Source organism: Conger conger, chromosome 8 (assembly GCF_963514075.1).
Source record: "Conger conger chromosome 8, fConCon1.1, whole genome shotgun sequence".
NCBI lineage: Eukaryota > Metazoa > Chordata > Actinopteri > Anguilliformes > Congridae > Conger > Conger conger.
Genome location: NC_083767.1, coordinates 64,758,207 through 64,774,612, shown reverse-complemented (window position 1 = coordinate 64,774,612; position 16,406 = coordinate 64,758,207). Strand labels below are relative to the sequence as shown.

Here is a 16,406-nt window from a genome sequence, read left to right as displayed (position 1 = left end):
TCACCGTTGGATTATGAAATTATGAAATAAATACTTGCCACGGGTATTATCGCCGCCACACACAGCGTCCCACATAGGTTAACTGGCACACAATGTTCCGCTCGATTTTGATTGGTCATGCTTTTCCATTATCTATCCAGTCATAGCTTCGGAAGAATTCTTCAGGCGTGCCACATCTTTGAAACGGCCCCTTTTTGGTCTTGAGAACAGCGATTGATGTATCTGGTTGTCCTTCCGCCTTTTGCGCATTTGTGAGTGGTTCGTAAAAACATCAAACCCCTGCTTACCCGGTGGTCCGCACGCACTCGCAGATTGTTTTGGAATTTCGTAGGTGGGAGGCGCGCCCCCGACGCTTGCGCTGTCAGTGTGCGCTCGACAATCAGCACTGATAGCAGTTGACAATGTCAGTTATTGTAGGAACACTTTTGGCTTCCATTGTAATAGCCCGTGGGAAATAACTGTTTTAGCCATGTAACCTATAAACGAGCAATCAGTAGATATAGGGATTTTCACCGAAAAAAATTGGAGCAGTGGTACGTTAAAATTTCATCAAACATCACACGGAGTTTTAACCACGATATAAAGTTAAACGAAGCCCTTTTGCGGAGGAACTGCAATGTAAAATTCCGCTAGTAAGATGTTTCAATTTGTATATGTCAGTTATATTTTAATTGCATTTCGGATCTAGTAACGATGTCTGGGGTAACGTTGCTTTGGTATTATATAAAATCCGATTCGGGATTTTGTTGCTTCAAGCAGCCTATAGGCAACAGCGGTTATGAATAAACCTGAAATTAGCCTACATATACACCGTCATTTAGACTGCACATCTGACTTTACAGATCACAGAAAAAGCTAGACGTTTTCTGTCTTCTGTTGAAAAATGATGTACTTGTGCTCACTGATTACGTAATGTAAGAGTATACCAGCTGCCGAGAAGGCAAGAAAATTGCCTACAGACCATAAATATGACTTCTCTATAATTGCATTTTAGTGCCGGCCATTACAAAGATTATTCGTTAAGATTTTAAATGCGACGTTTCAAATGTTTACGTTATTACTAGATTTCTGAGTGGCGTTGTTCATCTTCATGTTCGTGTTTGAAATAGAATAGCTGACTGGTGTATCGTGAGAGACAGAACGGGGCTGTGTAATGGTTACAGAGACTGGTAGAATCTAAGTTTGAAAGCTTTCTCCCTCCCTCTCCCTCTCTCTCCCTTTCCACCCCCTCCACTCCTCTCTCCCTCTCTCTCCTTCTTGCTCTCACGCCCCCCCCTCTCTCTCTCTCTGTCTCTCTTTCACAGGAGATGCGTTGGATGGTGTTGATATGAGCAGGGTGTGTGTGTGCTCACACTGCTGTGGACCCCATGCTCTTCAGGTGAGTATGTCTTACAGCGCCCCCTAGAGCAGGAGCAGAGTATAGCAATGCTGTGTTTCAGCCTCCCAACAGAACAGTAATCAAGAATCTATATTCTTTTGGGTTGAACTGTTCTGATCCTTTACAACAGGAGTTTGATAGTCCTTATACATCCTTGATTACATTAGTGAGAGAAATTACATAGAACTAAACAGAATGTAAACCTGCCTTTGATTACTATTCTGTCCTGTTTCACCCACAGTTTTAGTAGCAGCAGTGTAGTGCAGTGGGTAGAGGACTCATACAGCAGTGTAGAGTAGTAATATGGTGTATTATATTATATTAAATTAAATTATATAATTTATTCAAACTCAATCCTGGCGTCCCCTTGGGTATGCTGACTCACAGGCTGATAATTTTGCTCAATTAGCTGTTTTTGTAAATTATTATTTACCCTCCTAAGCCAACATTCTGTCAGAAATAACCATGCAATTTATGAAGAATGGATGTTGGATGTTCACGTTGTGTTACCTTAAAACAGCTCATAGATTTTATTAACTAATCAAATTAAAAACTGAGGTCGGTCAACAGGCTCATACTGAACTAAAATCCATCCATCCATCCATCCATCCATTATCTGAACCCGCTTATCCTGAACAGGGTCGCTGGAGCCTATCCCAGCATACATTGGGCGAAAGGCAGGAATACACCCTGGACATGTCGCCAGTCCATCGCAGGGCTGAACTAAAATCCACTAAATAAATATAAAACTAAAAATTGGGTAGATAGTGAAGAATTCAAAGACATTGCAAATGACAACAATCCAAATATGCAATGTGTTAATAAGTTTAAGGAAAAAGTTATTAAAAAACTTAAACAACAACCTTGTGTTCCTAATTAGGACCATTTTGATTTATATCAGTGTTTAATTAATGATCAGTTTAAAAATGTTGGTACCTCTCATGTAATAATTTAAATGTTTGAATTGAAAGTGAACAGCTTGTTAAAATTGGAATTGCTGGTCTGCGGAAACACTGCATGCCAGCTTCTCTCCAACCACAACTGCAATCCCAGATTCTTAACAAGCTGTTTTATACATATTATATTATGCACTTTGAATTAAACACACTGAAATGACTACATAAGAGGGATTGCTGGCTGGGTATAGGCTGTGTTATAGGGGGGATTGCTGGGTGGGTATAGGCTGTGTTATAGGTGAGGGTGTGGGGTGGATATAGGTTGTGTTATAGGCGGGGGATTGCTGGGTGGGTATAGGCTGTGTTATAGGTGGGGGTGTGGGGTGGATATAGGTTGTGTTATAGGCGGGGGATTGCTGGCTGGGTATAGGCTGTGTTATAGGCGGGGGTGTGGGGACTGGGGGGCTACCCAGTCTGGAGAACAGATGAACATGAATGCAAAGACGTCCATCCCAAATCCACTTTCATTCAATACGTTCTCTCTCTCCTCTTTCTCCCCTCTCTCTCTCCTCTCTCTCTCCCTCTCTCTCTCTTCCTCTCCCTCTCTCTCTCCCTCTCTCCCTCTCTCTCTTCTTTCTCCCCTCTCTCTCTTTTCTCTCTCTCCCTCCCTTTCTCTCTCACTCTCTCTCAGGAGGCACAGAAGGGGGGTAAGCACACAGGACTGAAAGCCCGATCCTCAGAGGGCTATGGAACAGAGGTATTACCACAGACACAGCCTTGATTTACTAAAATGTGCTCATTTTGAGAAAAGCAGCCCTGTTAATGAGCAACTAAATCAAGCAGTATGAGTTTCTCTGTGGGCATCTGTTTGAGTGTTAGAGTTGGCATCAGTGGTTCCTATTTCAGTCTTAGGGTGTGATTCTCATTTATGGGGTTTCTGTCTCCGGGTTAGAGTGTGGTTCTCATGAATGTGGTTCCCGTTTGAGGGTTAGTGTGGTTCTCATGAATGTGGTTCCTGTTTGAGGGTTAGTGTGGTTCTCATGAATGTGGTTCCACTGCAGGAGGAGTGCCTCCTTTCAGACCCTCAAGGAGACAGTGATGCCGATGCTGATATCGAGGACACAGACAGCCGGTACATATACGCTATACCCTCCAATACAAATACCTTGTACATACACTATACACATACGATATACACCATTCACATTCACTATACACTATACACTATGCACATACACTATACACCATTCACATTCATGATACACTATACACATACGCTATACACCATTCACATTCACTATACACTATACACTATGCACATACACTATACACCATTCACATTCATGATACACTATACACATACGCTATACACCATTCACATTCACTATACACTCTACACTATGCACATACACTATACACCATTCACATTCATGATACTGTCACGTTTCAGGTCTGTCTCACCATGTTTTATGTTAATTTATGTTTATTCATGTTGTCTTAGTCACGTAGTGTCTTATCATGTATTATGTTAGTCTAGGTTCGTCATGTTGTTTAGTTTATTTCTTGTTACGATTTATTTTCTCGTCATGTCTAGTTATGTTTCGTTACGATTACTAATCTCCTTGTTAAACTTGTCATCCATCGCACCTGTTTTCCATTTCCTTGCTACGCTCTAACTAATTGTCTACACCTGTCTACACCTGCATTTATAGCCCAGTCGCGCAACTGTTCACTACGAAATTGTCTGCCTCTGTTTTCCACGCAACTCTTGAGCATTATTTACTGTTTGATTACACGTTACGATCCACGCCTGTTTACTGACCATCGATTATTGATTTCTGTTTTGTGACCTTCGTTTTGTTTCTTGACTACGTCCCCGCCTACCGTTTTTGTACTTTTGCCCCGCTGATTGTTTCATGGTTTCGACTCCCGCTTCGCCCACGACTACGCCTCTGCCTGCCGTCCGCCTGTTCATCTGCCCCGCTGACAGCTCCCCTGCTACCGGACCTCCCTGCACGCCTACCGACTACGAGTTTGCCTCTTCCCTCGGCACCGTGCTTTTTGTTTGTTTTGTATTTGTTTGGCTGGATCTTCGTGTATGGACATTGCTTGTGTTGACTACGCTCCTGGGACTCGTCCCGAATAAAGCCCTAACGGGACTTTATTTTACTATTGTTTCTGAGTCGTGCATTTTGGGTCCAACCCCCACGCACCCGTCTCAGAACAATTTCGCCACTATGGACCCTGCTGACTCAACTGCCATGTTCCACGCCCTCCAGGAACAAGGAGCCATCGTCCGGCAGCATTCACAAGGAATCTCCGAGCTTCACCTAGAGATTCGTGAACTGTGTGCAGAGATAAGGAGGCTCGCCGTTGCGGTCCTGCCACAACCACGGGAGGAACCCACCCACCCACCCACTTCCCCGGCGGTCAACCCCTCGGGAGCCTGGCAATTCCGGGAGCCCCAACAACCCCCCCCGGAGAGGTTTGGTGGAGAACCTGAAAGGTGCAAGGCGTTCCTACTCCAATGCGAGTTTGTATTCAAACAACAGCCCCAGACCTACAACAGCGACGACCGTCGGATTGGCTATGTGATGGGACTACTCAAGGGGAGGGCGTTGGATTGGGCTACGGCGGTGTGGTCCGGGGATTCTTTCCCTCCTCGTTACCCAGTCTTCGCCGACGAGATTCGAAAGGTGTTCCAACACGCATCCAGCGACCAGGAGCCATCCCAGAGACTGATTGCTCTGCGCCAGGGACGGAAGACCGCGGCAGACCACTCCATCGACTTCCGCACCCTCGCAGCAGCTACTAGTTGGAACGATGCAGCTTTGGCGAATCTCTTCCTGGCCAGCCTGAGCGAGACGCTCCCGGACGAGTTGGCGCGACTGGACCCCATCACCCAGCTCGACCAACTCGTGTGCACCACGATCCGCCTGGACAACCGCGCCAGACAACGCCGGTCGGAGAGACCGATCCTTCCCGGCAACCCGTACCCCAGGCAGGGCCCAAGTCCTCGACGAGAGGAGCAGCAGTCGGAGGGATCCGAACCCATGGACCTGTCCCGGGCCGGTACCAGGGTCTCTTCCGAGGAACGAGCACGCCGCAGAACCACCGGTTCGTGCTTCTACTGTGGGAGGCCGGGTCACACCCAGGCTCGGTGCTCCTTCAGGACCAGGCGACCAGTAGAGGTGAGAGCAGTCGACAGGCATGAGGGTGCTGACAGAGAGAACCATCGTCCCACGCTCACCACGCTGTTGATTCTTCCCGACAGAACAACCCGGATTAACGCGTTGGTGGATTCTGGAGCGGACGCCAATCTCATCGACGAAGTGTTGGTGTCCGAACTGAACATCCCCACCCTCCCTCTACCCCACCCTGAGAATGCGCGGTCGCTGGATGGAAGGACTTTCTGCCGCATGACGCACATTACTATTCCCTGTCAACTGGTCATTTCTGGGAACCATCGAGAGATGATCCAGTTCCGCGTCATCCAGTCCCCCAATGACCAACTCATCTTGGGATTACCCTGGCTCCAGAAACACAACCCCACGATCAACTGGAGTTCCAATCAAGTTCAAGCCTGGGATTCTAGATGTCATCTGTCCTGCCTGCGTTCCGCTCCACCACCAGCAGAGGGAGCACCAGCTCCACCACAGACTCCCAAGCCCTCCCTGGAAAGGGTTCCCACACCTTACCATGACCTGGGCGCAGTATTCTCCAAGATACAAGCGCAGTCTCTGCCGCCTCATCGACCCTACGACTGCGCCATCGAGCTTTTTCCTGGTTCGTCACTTCCCTCAAGTCGCCTTTACAACGTCTCCAGACCTGAAAGGGAGGCTATGGAGACATACATCCGTGACTGCCTGGCTAACGGACTAATTCGCCCTTCTTCCTCTCCCGTCGGTGCGGGATTCTTCTTCGTCCAGAAGAAGGATGGCTCCCTACGCCCGTGCATCGACTACAGGGAGCTGAACAACATCACGGTGAGGAACAAGTATCCTCTGCCCCTGATGGACTCCGCGTTCCACCCACTTCACGAGGCCACCATCTTCACCAAGCTGGATCTTCGCAACGCGTACCACCTGGTCCGGATCCGTGAGGGCGATGAATGGAAGACCGCCTTCAATACCTCTCTCGGACACTTTGAATACCTGGTCATGCCATTCGGCCTCACCAATGCTCCTGCTGTGTTCCAGGCCCTGGTGAATGACGTTCTTCGGGACTTGTTGGGTCGCCATGTGTTCGTCTACCTGGATGACATCTTGATCTACTCCACTAATGCCAAGGATCATGAAAACCACGTCAGGCAGGTTCTATAAAGGCTTCTAGAAAACAAATTGTTTGTCAAGGCAGAAAAGTGCGTCTTCCACTCCGACACAGTTGAGTTCCTTGGGTTTATCCTTGAGAAGGGACAGATCAGGGCGGATCCCAAGAAGATTCTGGCGGTCACCGACTGGCCCACACCCACCTCACGCAAGCAACTCCAGCGCTTCTTGGGATTCGCCAATTTCTACCGAAGGTTCATCCGTTCCTATAGCCAAGTGGTCTCCCCTCTAACCAAGCTCACGTCCCCAGCGGTGCCATTCCGGTGGAGCCCCGAAGCTGAGACGGCCTTCACCAAGGTCAAGAGACTGTTCGCTTCCGCTCCCATCCTGGTACACCCCGACCCCACCCGCCAGTTTGTGGTCGAGACGGATGCTTCCGACACAGGGGTGGGAGCAGTGCTCTCTCAGGTGGCGGCCGCTGACAACCGACTACACCCCTGCGCCTTCTTCTCCAAGAAGCTGTCCCCGGCGGAGAGGAACTACGACGTTGGAAACCGTGAGCTGCTGGCAGTCAAACTGGCGCTGGAGGAGTGGAGACATTGGCTGGAGGGGGCCGAGAAGCCGTTCATCGTTTGGACCGACCACAAGAACCTGGCATACCTCCAGACAGCCAAAAGGCTGAATTCTCGACAGGCGAGATGGGCGCTGTTCTTCGGGAGGTTCAACTTCTCTCTGACCTACCGTCCAGGTTCGAAGAACGTTAAGCCTGATGCCCTGTCCCGTCAATTCAACACCTGTTCTGAGCGTGAGATCCCCGAGAACATCCTTCCTACCTCCTGCACCATCGGATCTGTCACATGGAAGATCGAGGCGGTGATCCAGAGGGCTCTACGGGAGGATCCCGATCCCAGGTCCAACCCCGGATTATGCCTATACGTCCCCTCAGCCGCTCGGACACAGGTGCTGCAATGGGCCCATTCGTCCCTCCTCTCCTGCCATCCCGGCTTTACCCGCACCTTGGCGGTGCTGAAGCGGAGATTCTGGTGGAGTGCCATGATCCCCGACACCAGACGCTTCATCAAGGCTTGCACCACATGCGCCAGAAGCAAAGCATCTCACCAGGCCCCTGCTGGACTGCTTCAACCATTGCCGGTGCCCAGCCGACCCTGGAGTCACATCGGAGTGGACTTCGTGACCGGACTTCCCCTTTCCGAGGGTAACACCACCATCCTGACGGTGGTGGACCGATTCAGCAAAGCGGTACACTTCATCCCCCTGGCTGGATTGCCCACCGCCCAAGAGACCGCGGATGTTCTGGTGAGAGAGGTGATCCGCATCCACGGACTTCCATCAGACATCGTATCGGACCGCGGCCCCCAATTCATTTCCCAAGTCTGGAAAGCGTTCTGCGTGGCCCTCGGGGCCACAGCTAGCCTCTCTTCGGGCTACCACCCTCAATCCAATGGCCAAACTGAGAGGGCCAATCAGGACCTGGGGGCCGCTCTACGCTGCGTATCGGCCAAGAACCCAGCCGGCTGGAGCAAGATGCTTACCTGGGTCGAGTACGCTCACAACACTTTACCCTGCGCTGCCACCGGGAAATCACCTTTTGAGGTCTCCCTGGGCTACCAACCTCCACTGTTCCCTGACCAAGAAGCCGAGATCGCTGTTCCCTCCCTCGCCATCCACATGAAACGGTGCGCCAAGGTTTGGAGGGATGCCAAGGCCGCGCTGCTAAGCACGGCAGACCGCAATCGGCGTTTTGCTGATCGCCACCGCACTCCAGCTCCAGCCTACAAACCAGGTGACTCCGTCTGGCTGTCCACTAAGGACATTCCCCTCCAAGCCACCTCTCACAAGCTACAACCCCGCTTTATTGGTCCCTTTAAAATCCACAGAATCATTAACCCTTCCTCTGTTAAACTGTCACTCCCTGCTTCCCTTAAGATTCACCCCACATTCCATGTCTCATGTATTAAGCCTGTATCCTCTCACCCCATATGTCCCCCGGATCCCCCACCACCTCCCCCCCGCATTATTGACAACCACCCCGCATTCACTGTTAAGAAACTCTTGAACATTCGTAAGAGGGGCCGTGGGGTGCAATACTTGGTTGACTGGGAGGGCTATGGCCCTGAGGAGCGTTCCTGGGTCGCTCCCAGTCTCATTCTGGACAAATCACTCATCAGAGACTTCCATCGTGACCACCCTGATAAATTCCAAGGACCGCCAGGAGTCGGTCGTTAAGGGGGGGGTCCTGTCACGTTTCAGGTCTGTCTCACCATGTTTTATGTTAATTTATGTTTATTCATGTTGTCTTAGTCACGTAGTGTCTTATCATGTATTATGTTAGTCTAGGTTCGTCATGTTGTTTAGTTTATTTCTTGTTACGATTTATTTTCTCGTCATGTCTAGTTATGTTTCGTTACGATTACTAATCTCCTTGTTAAACTTGTCATCCATCGCACCTGTTTTCCATTTCCTTGCTACGCTCTAACTAATTGTCTACACCTGCATTTATAGCCCAGTCGCGCAACTGTTCACTGCGAAATTGTCTGCCTCTGTTTTCCACGCAACTCTTGAGCATTATTTACTGTTTGATTACACGTTACGATCCACGCCTGTTTACTGACCATCGATTATTGATTTCTGTTTTGTGACCTTCATTTTGTTTCTTGACTACGTCCCCGCCTACCGTTTTTGTACTTTTGCCCCGCTGATTGTTTCATGGTTTCGACTCCCGCTTCGCCCACGACTACGCCTCTGCCTGCCGTCCGCCTGTTCATCTGCCCCGCTGACAGCTCCCCTGCTACCGGACCTCCCTGCACGCCTACCGACTACGAGTTTGCCTCTTCCCTCGGCACCGTGCTTTTTGTTTGTTTTGTATTTGTTTGGCTGGATCTTCGTGTATGGACATTGCTTGTGTTGACTACGCTCCTGGGACTCGTCCCGAATAAAGCCCTAACGGGACTTTATTTAACTATTGTTGAGTCATGCATTTTGGGTCCAACCCCCACGCACCCGTCTCAGATACACTATACATATACGCTATACACCATTCACATTCACTATACACATACGATATACACCATTCACTATACACTATACAGTATGCACATACACTATACACCATTCACATTCATGATACACTATACACATACACTATACACCATTCACTATACACTATACACTTTACACATACACTATACACCATTCACATTCACTATGCACTATACACATACGCTATACACCATTCACATTCACTATACACTATACACATACGCTATACACCATTCACATTCACTATACACTATATGCATATGCTATACACCATTCACATGCACTATACACATATGCTATACACCATTCACATTCACTATACACTATACACATACACTATACACATTCACATTCACATTCACTGTGCACTATGCACTATACAGATAAGCTATACACCATTCACATTCACTATACACTATACACATAGGCTATACACCATTCACATTCACTATACACTATACAAATACACTATAGACCACAGGTGTCAAAATCCAGTCCTGGAGGGCCGTAGTGTCTGGGGCCCCCTGGGGATTCAGTTTGACACCCCTGCTATAGACCATTCACATTCACTATACATTATACACTATACACATTCACATTCACTATACACTATACACTATACACTATACATATAGGCTATACACCATTCGTATTCACTATACACTATACACATACACTATACACCATTCACATTCACGATACACTATACACATACACTATACACCATTCACATTCACTATACACATACACTATACACATTCACTATACACTATACACTATACACCATTCACATTCATTATACACTATACACATACGCTATACACTATTCACATTCACTATACACTATACACATACACCATTCACATTCACTATACACTATACACCATTCACATTCATGATACACTATACACATACACTGTACACCATTCACATTCACTATACACTATACACATACACTATACACTATTCACATTCACTATACACTATACACCATTCACATTCACTATACACTATACACATACGCTATACACCATTCACATTCACTATACGTTATACACTACACACATACGCTATACACATTTACATTCACTATACACTATACATTATACATATACGTTATACACCATTCACATTCACTATACACTATACACAATACACATTCACATTCACTATACACTATACACCATTCACATTCACTGTACACTATGCACTATACAGATATGCTATACACCATTCACTATACACTATACACTATACACATACACTATACACTATTCATATACACTATACACTATACACATTCACTATACACTATACACATATGCTATACACCATTCACATGCACTATACACTATACACATACGCTATACACCATTCACATTCACTGTACACTATGCGCTATACAGATACGCTATACACCATTCACATTCACTATACACTATACTCATACACCATTCACTATACACTATACACATACACTATAGACCATTCACATTCACATTCACATTCACGATACACTATACACTATACACATTCACTATACACTATACACTATACACATACACCATTCACTATACATTATACATATACACTATACAAATTCACTATTCACCAGGGATTGGCAACTGGCGGCCCAGGGGCCAGATCTGGCCCTCCAAAAATATATTTTGGCTGTGAAAAGCTTCCAGATCTATAAAAAAAAAAAATATATACACACACACAGTGAACGCTTATTATTTATTTGACTATTTTTCTTTTACTTCTGCTGAGCTGTAGCCTATCCACTTCGAGTTGTGATGCATTGTGTGTTCAGAGATGCTCTTTTGCATACCACTGTTGTAATCTGTGGTTATTTGCGTTACTGTCACCTTCCTGTCAGTTTTGACCAGCTTGGCCATTCTCCCCTGATGTCTCTCTTAACAAGGTGTTTCTGTCTGCAGAACTGCTGCTCACAGATTGTTTTGTATTTTCTTTTGTGGTTGTGAATATGCAGGTAAAGACGTTGACAGCAGCCGGAGCAAAAATTTGCCGTTTTGTTTAGTAGTCTAATGGCTGATCCGCGTGTCTTAACGGTCTCAAACACATCATTTAAAGGCAGAGGGAAAAACTCACCAATTAATTTATAACACTCAGTTTAATCTCGGCCTACTAGCCACCAAAACCAACATGAATAAGACTTCCAGGCTTTACGTTTCATTTGTGCTTTGTTTAAAGAAAATATTTTCATTGCTCTAAAACTCGAAAAACGCACTGGCAATAGTGTCTGACAATGAAAGTTGTAGTCTACTCGCCAAAAATAAAAAAGGCGATTAAAATGAAAAGTCAGGAAATACAAAATGCCTAAAAAACATGTATAGCGTAATATGGCCAGCACATTATTTCAAATAACTGACAGCATCAATATGCGATGAAAACATCAAATGAAATTAGAATGAAAATGAAAAAGGCCCGTTTCCCTCTGGGAACAGGCGACCACAGAAAAGAGTATTTGCGTTGCGGGCCGGCGGCCCTTTTCACGTCTTCGACCGGTACATAGATGCGACGCACGGCTGTTGTCGCAGAAGAAAGGTACTTGTTTAGAAGAAAGGTACTTGTTTGACTGATGCGACAATGCATTCCATTGCCTTATGTGTAGCCAAGTCTTTCAATACCGTCACCATGCGTTCTTACAATATTTCACTGTCGGTGAGCGGCTTGCTGTTTCGTGCAAGAATCAAGCAACTTTTAGAGATGCACATTGGCCTTTCTCTTGTTAGGTGATGGCACAGGATTGTGCTCCTCTGATGTTAATGTTGCGATGTTCTTGCATCGGGCCTCTAACAGGTCAGAGATGCATGCTTCGTGTGGAGGTGGCGTGTCCTTGCAAACGGCCACCGTTTCATTGTATATATAAGACACACGGGTCTGGAGTTTACAAACGATATTAAAACGAACATGTATTTCTGTGTCCATTCTTAATTAAATGTGCGGTTTTCATTGTCTACCTTTCGTTTTCAATCTTTTGAGAGCAACATTTTCTTTTGCCAGCAAGCAATAAAATGTTCATTCATTCATTCTTTATCCTAACCTGCTTATCCTGAACAGGGTCGCCGGGGGGCTGGAGCCTATCCCAGCATACATTGGGTGAAAGGCAGGAACACACCCTGGACAGGTCGCCAGTCCATCACAGGGCACACACACCATTCACTCACACACTCATACTCACGGGCAATTTAGACTCTCCAATCAGCCTAACCTGCATGTCTTTGGACTATGGGAGGAAACCGGAGGAAACCCATGCAAACAAGGGGAGAACATGCAAACTCCACACAGAGAGGCCCCGGCCGACAGGGATTCAAACCCAGGACTGAGAGGCGGCAGTGCTACCACTGCACCATCCGTGCCGCCTGCAATAAAATGTTTTGCTTGCTAATTAAGTTGGGTTAAGCATTACATCTTCCAAGTGTAGGCCTAGTGTTGCCTTGCCTTGTCTTTTATTAGTTAAAAATAGAGGGCATGTTTGTAATCAGGGTAATTACATTCTAATATTATTGCCATTAATTACATTGCAAAAAATAGTAATTATAGTATACACAATAAGTAAGTATTGCATTTAATTTAATTGCAATTCTTTGTTACTTTCGTGGTAAATTTGCAGTGAACAAATTATTGTAATTATGGTGTGGCCCACTCACCATGTACAAACCATTCATTTTGGCCCGAGGCTAGATGTACCTGCCGAACCCTGCTATAATCCATAATATGCACTATACATATTCTATGCACTATATACCATGCACATACTGTATAATACAACAGACACACTCAGTACACACTGTGATGCACTATTTACAAAAGCTGTGCTGTCTGTTACACATGGACCCCATTAGTGTGCATACACCACCTTACATGCACACAACACACACAGTTCACACACTATACGCTACACACATGTTCATGTAGACACAATTAGGACTGTGTGTGTTTGTGCCGTGATTGGCCCAGACTACAGGAGGGCCGTCCCCTCCAGCGAATGAGCTTTCGGCGGCGGAGGCGGCAGCGAATAGCACGGCAGGACACCACAGAGAGTGAGGATGATGGGGGGCGGAGCCACAGAGCCCACCGCTGGAGTCTCCGCCTCAGCCCCCACCGCACCCAAGACCGCACCATCCTGGAGGTACCGCACCCTACCACACCCTACCGCGCCCTACCACACCCTACTGCACACTCATATCGCATCTACCACACCCTACTGCACCCTATGACACCCAAGACCGCACCATCCTGGAGGTACCGCACCCTACCACACCCTACCGCGCCCTACCACACCCTACTGCACACTCATATTGCATCTACCACACCCGACTGCACCCTATGACACCCAAGACCGCACCATCCTGGAGGTACCGCACCCTACCACACCCTACCACACACTCACAATGCATCTACCGCACCCTACTGCACCCTACCACACACTCACAACGCATCTACCACACCCTACCGCGCCCTACCACACCCTACTGCACACTCATATCGCATCTACCACACCCTACCACACCCTACCACACACTCACAATGCATCTACCGCACCCTACCACACCCTACCACACACTCACAATGCATCTACCGCACCCTACCACACACTCACAATGCATCAACCACACCCTACCGCACACTACCGCACACTCACAAAGCACCCTACCACACTCACAAACGCACCCTACCGCACACTCTCAATGCACTCTACCACACCCTACCACACACTCACAATGCACCCTACCGCACCCTACCACACACTCATAACGCATTCACCACACCCTACCATACCCTACCACACACTCATAATGCATTTACAACACCCTACTGTACCCTACCGCACACTACCACACACTCATAATGCATCTACCACACACTCAACGCACCCTACCGCACCCTCCTGCACACTCATATCGCATCTACCACACCCTACTGCACCCTACCACACCCAAGACCGCACCATCCTGGAGGTACCACACACTCACAATGCATCTACCGCACCCTACCACACACTCACAATGCATCTACCACACCCTACCGCACACTACCACACACTCACAAAGCACCCTACCACACACACACAAATGCACCCTACTGCACCCTACGCACACTCACAATGCACCCTACCACACCCTACCACACACTCACAACACACCCTACCGCACCCTACCATACCCTACCACACACTCATAATGCATCTACCACACCCTACTGTACCCTACCGCACACTACCACACATTTATAATGCATCTACCACACACTCATAACGCACCCTACCGCACCCTACTGCACACTCATATCGCATTTACCGCACCCTATCACACCCTGCCACACCCTACCGCACACTCAAAATGCATCTGCCGCACCCTACCGCACACTCGTTACGTATCTGCCACACCCTACCGCACACTACCACACCTTACTGCACACTACCGCACCCTACCTCACACTCACAACACATCTAACACACACATCATAACACACCTTCCTACATTACATTACATTAATGGCATTTGGCAGACGCAAAGTACAGTTGATTAGACAATCCTCCCCTGGAGTAATGAAGGGTTAAGGGTCTTGCTCAAGGGTCCAACGGCTTATTGAGGATCGAACCACCGACCATGCGGGTCCCAGTCATGTACCTTAACCACTACGCTACAGGCCAACCTACAACACAACACACATAACACAACACAACACAACACACATAACACATCTACTACACACCTACAACACATCTAAACATGCCTATAACACATCCGCAGCAAACGGAGCAGTTCATATCTTTTTGGACAGGGGTACAGTTTCTTTCGGCTCTGTACTCCAGCACATTGGCTTTGAATGAAATAATTAATGAGATGTTAAAGTGCAGATTGTCCTGTTTAATACAGGGAATTTAAATCCATATTGAGTGATCTGTGTAGGATTTACAGTCCCCCAATTTTAGGGGATCAAAAGTAATTGGACAGTTGGCTTCTCAGCTGTTTCTGATTAGTCAAATGTATTCAATTGCTTCCTTAGAGCAGGTATATTAAAGCATTCAGTGATTTAATATTGATTCTTGATTCTAAGTTTTTGATTGGCTTTGGAGTATATTATTGTTATCTTTCTCTCCCTCCCTCTCCCTCTCTCCACCTCTCCTCCATCTCTCCCCCTCCTCCCCCTCAGGAGAGTGTGTCTCAGGTCAGACCGTTGGTTTTGTGTCGGCCATGTGGGGGGATAGTACAGGGATCTCCCGCTGAAGACGGCAGGAGGGCGTGGCACTGGGCGTGGCACTGGGCGTGGCACTGGGCGTGGCACTGGGCGTGCTCATCGCCAATTTGGCCCCTATTGCAATTGTTAATTTTTAGCATTTCAATTGCTGTATTTATTTATATTTATAATTGTTTATAGCTGTTCATAAACCTATTTCATTACATTTCTTAAAGCCTCTTATTTTGAAGAAGGACAATAAACGCAACTTGAAGAAACTTTTAATTGACTGTAGTTTAAAGGATAGAGCAGAGTTTGATGATTAATGCAGTATTTTGCAACAATCTATGGCGTAATACGTGTAGCCTCATAAAATATTGAATTAAAGAATTAGAATGTGTGTTAAGTAATAATCATTGCAAATTCCAACAGGTATTAGTTCATAACAATATCACTAAGCAGTTTAATGTATGCTGCAGTGTTTGTGGATGAATTTATGTTGATTTGCCGCGGTGGGTTGGCCTATAGCCGTTCACGGACGGATTAATTTCAGAATGATTCTCCTCGTGCTCGCTCCTTTAAGCCCTTTGCTGGGGG

General features: G+C 46.9%; 1 protein-coding gene across 3 annotated transcripts; it reads left to right on the top strand.

Moving 5' to 3' along the window:
* The first annotated feature begins 397 nt into the window (after positions 1 to 397).
* Positions 398 to 16,204, top strand: si:ch211-63p21.1 (uncharacterized). 3 transcript variants are annotated; one of them, XM_061253185.1, is made up of 6 exons: positions 398 to 533; positions 1,305 to 1,378; positions 2,966 to 3,031; positions 3,336 to 3,406; positions 13,587 to 13,758; positions 15,786 to 16,204. In XM_061253185.1, the coding sequence occupies exons 2-6, from the start codon at positions 1,328 to 1,330 to the stop codon at positions 16,008 to 16,010; spliced, it is 585 nt and encodes a 194-aa protein (XP_061109169.1). In that variant the 5' UTR covers positions 398 to 533; positions 1,305 to 1,327; the 3' UTR covers positions 16,011 to 16,204. The 3 variants fall into 3 exon arrangements, 2 of the variants coding, with proteins under 2 accessions (XP_061109169.1, XP_061109170.1); XM_061253186.1 differs by lacking the exon at positions 398 to 533 and having other exon boundaries at positions 1,318 to 1,378; positions 2,966 to 2,981; XR_009709453.1 differs by lacking the exons at positions 398 to 533; positions 3,336 to 3,406 and having other exon boundaries at positions 1,303 to 1,378.
* The last annotated feature ends 202 nt before the right edge of the window (positions 16,205 to 16,406 follow it).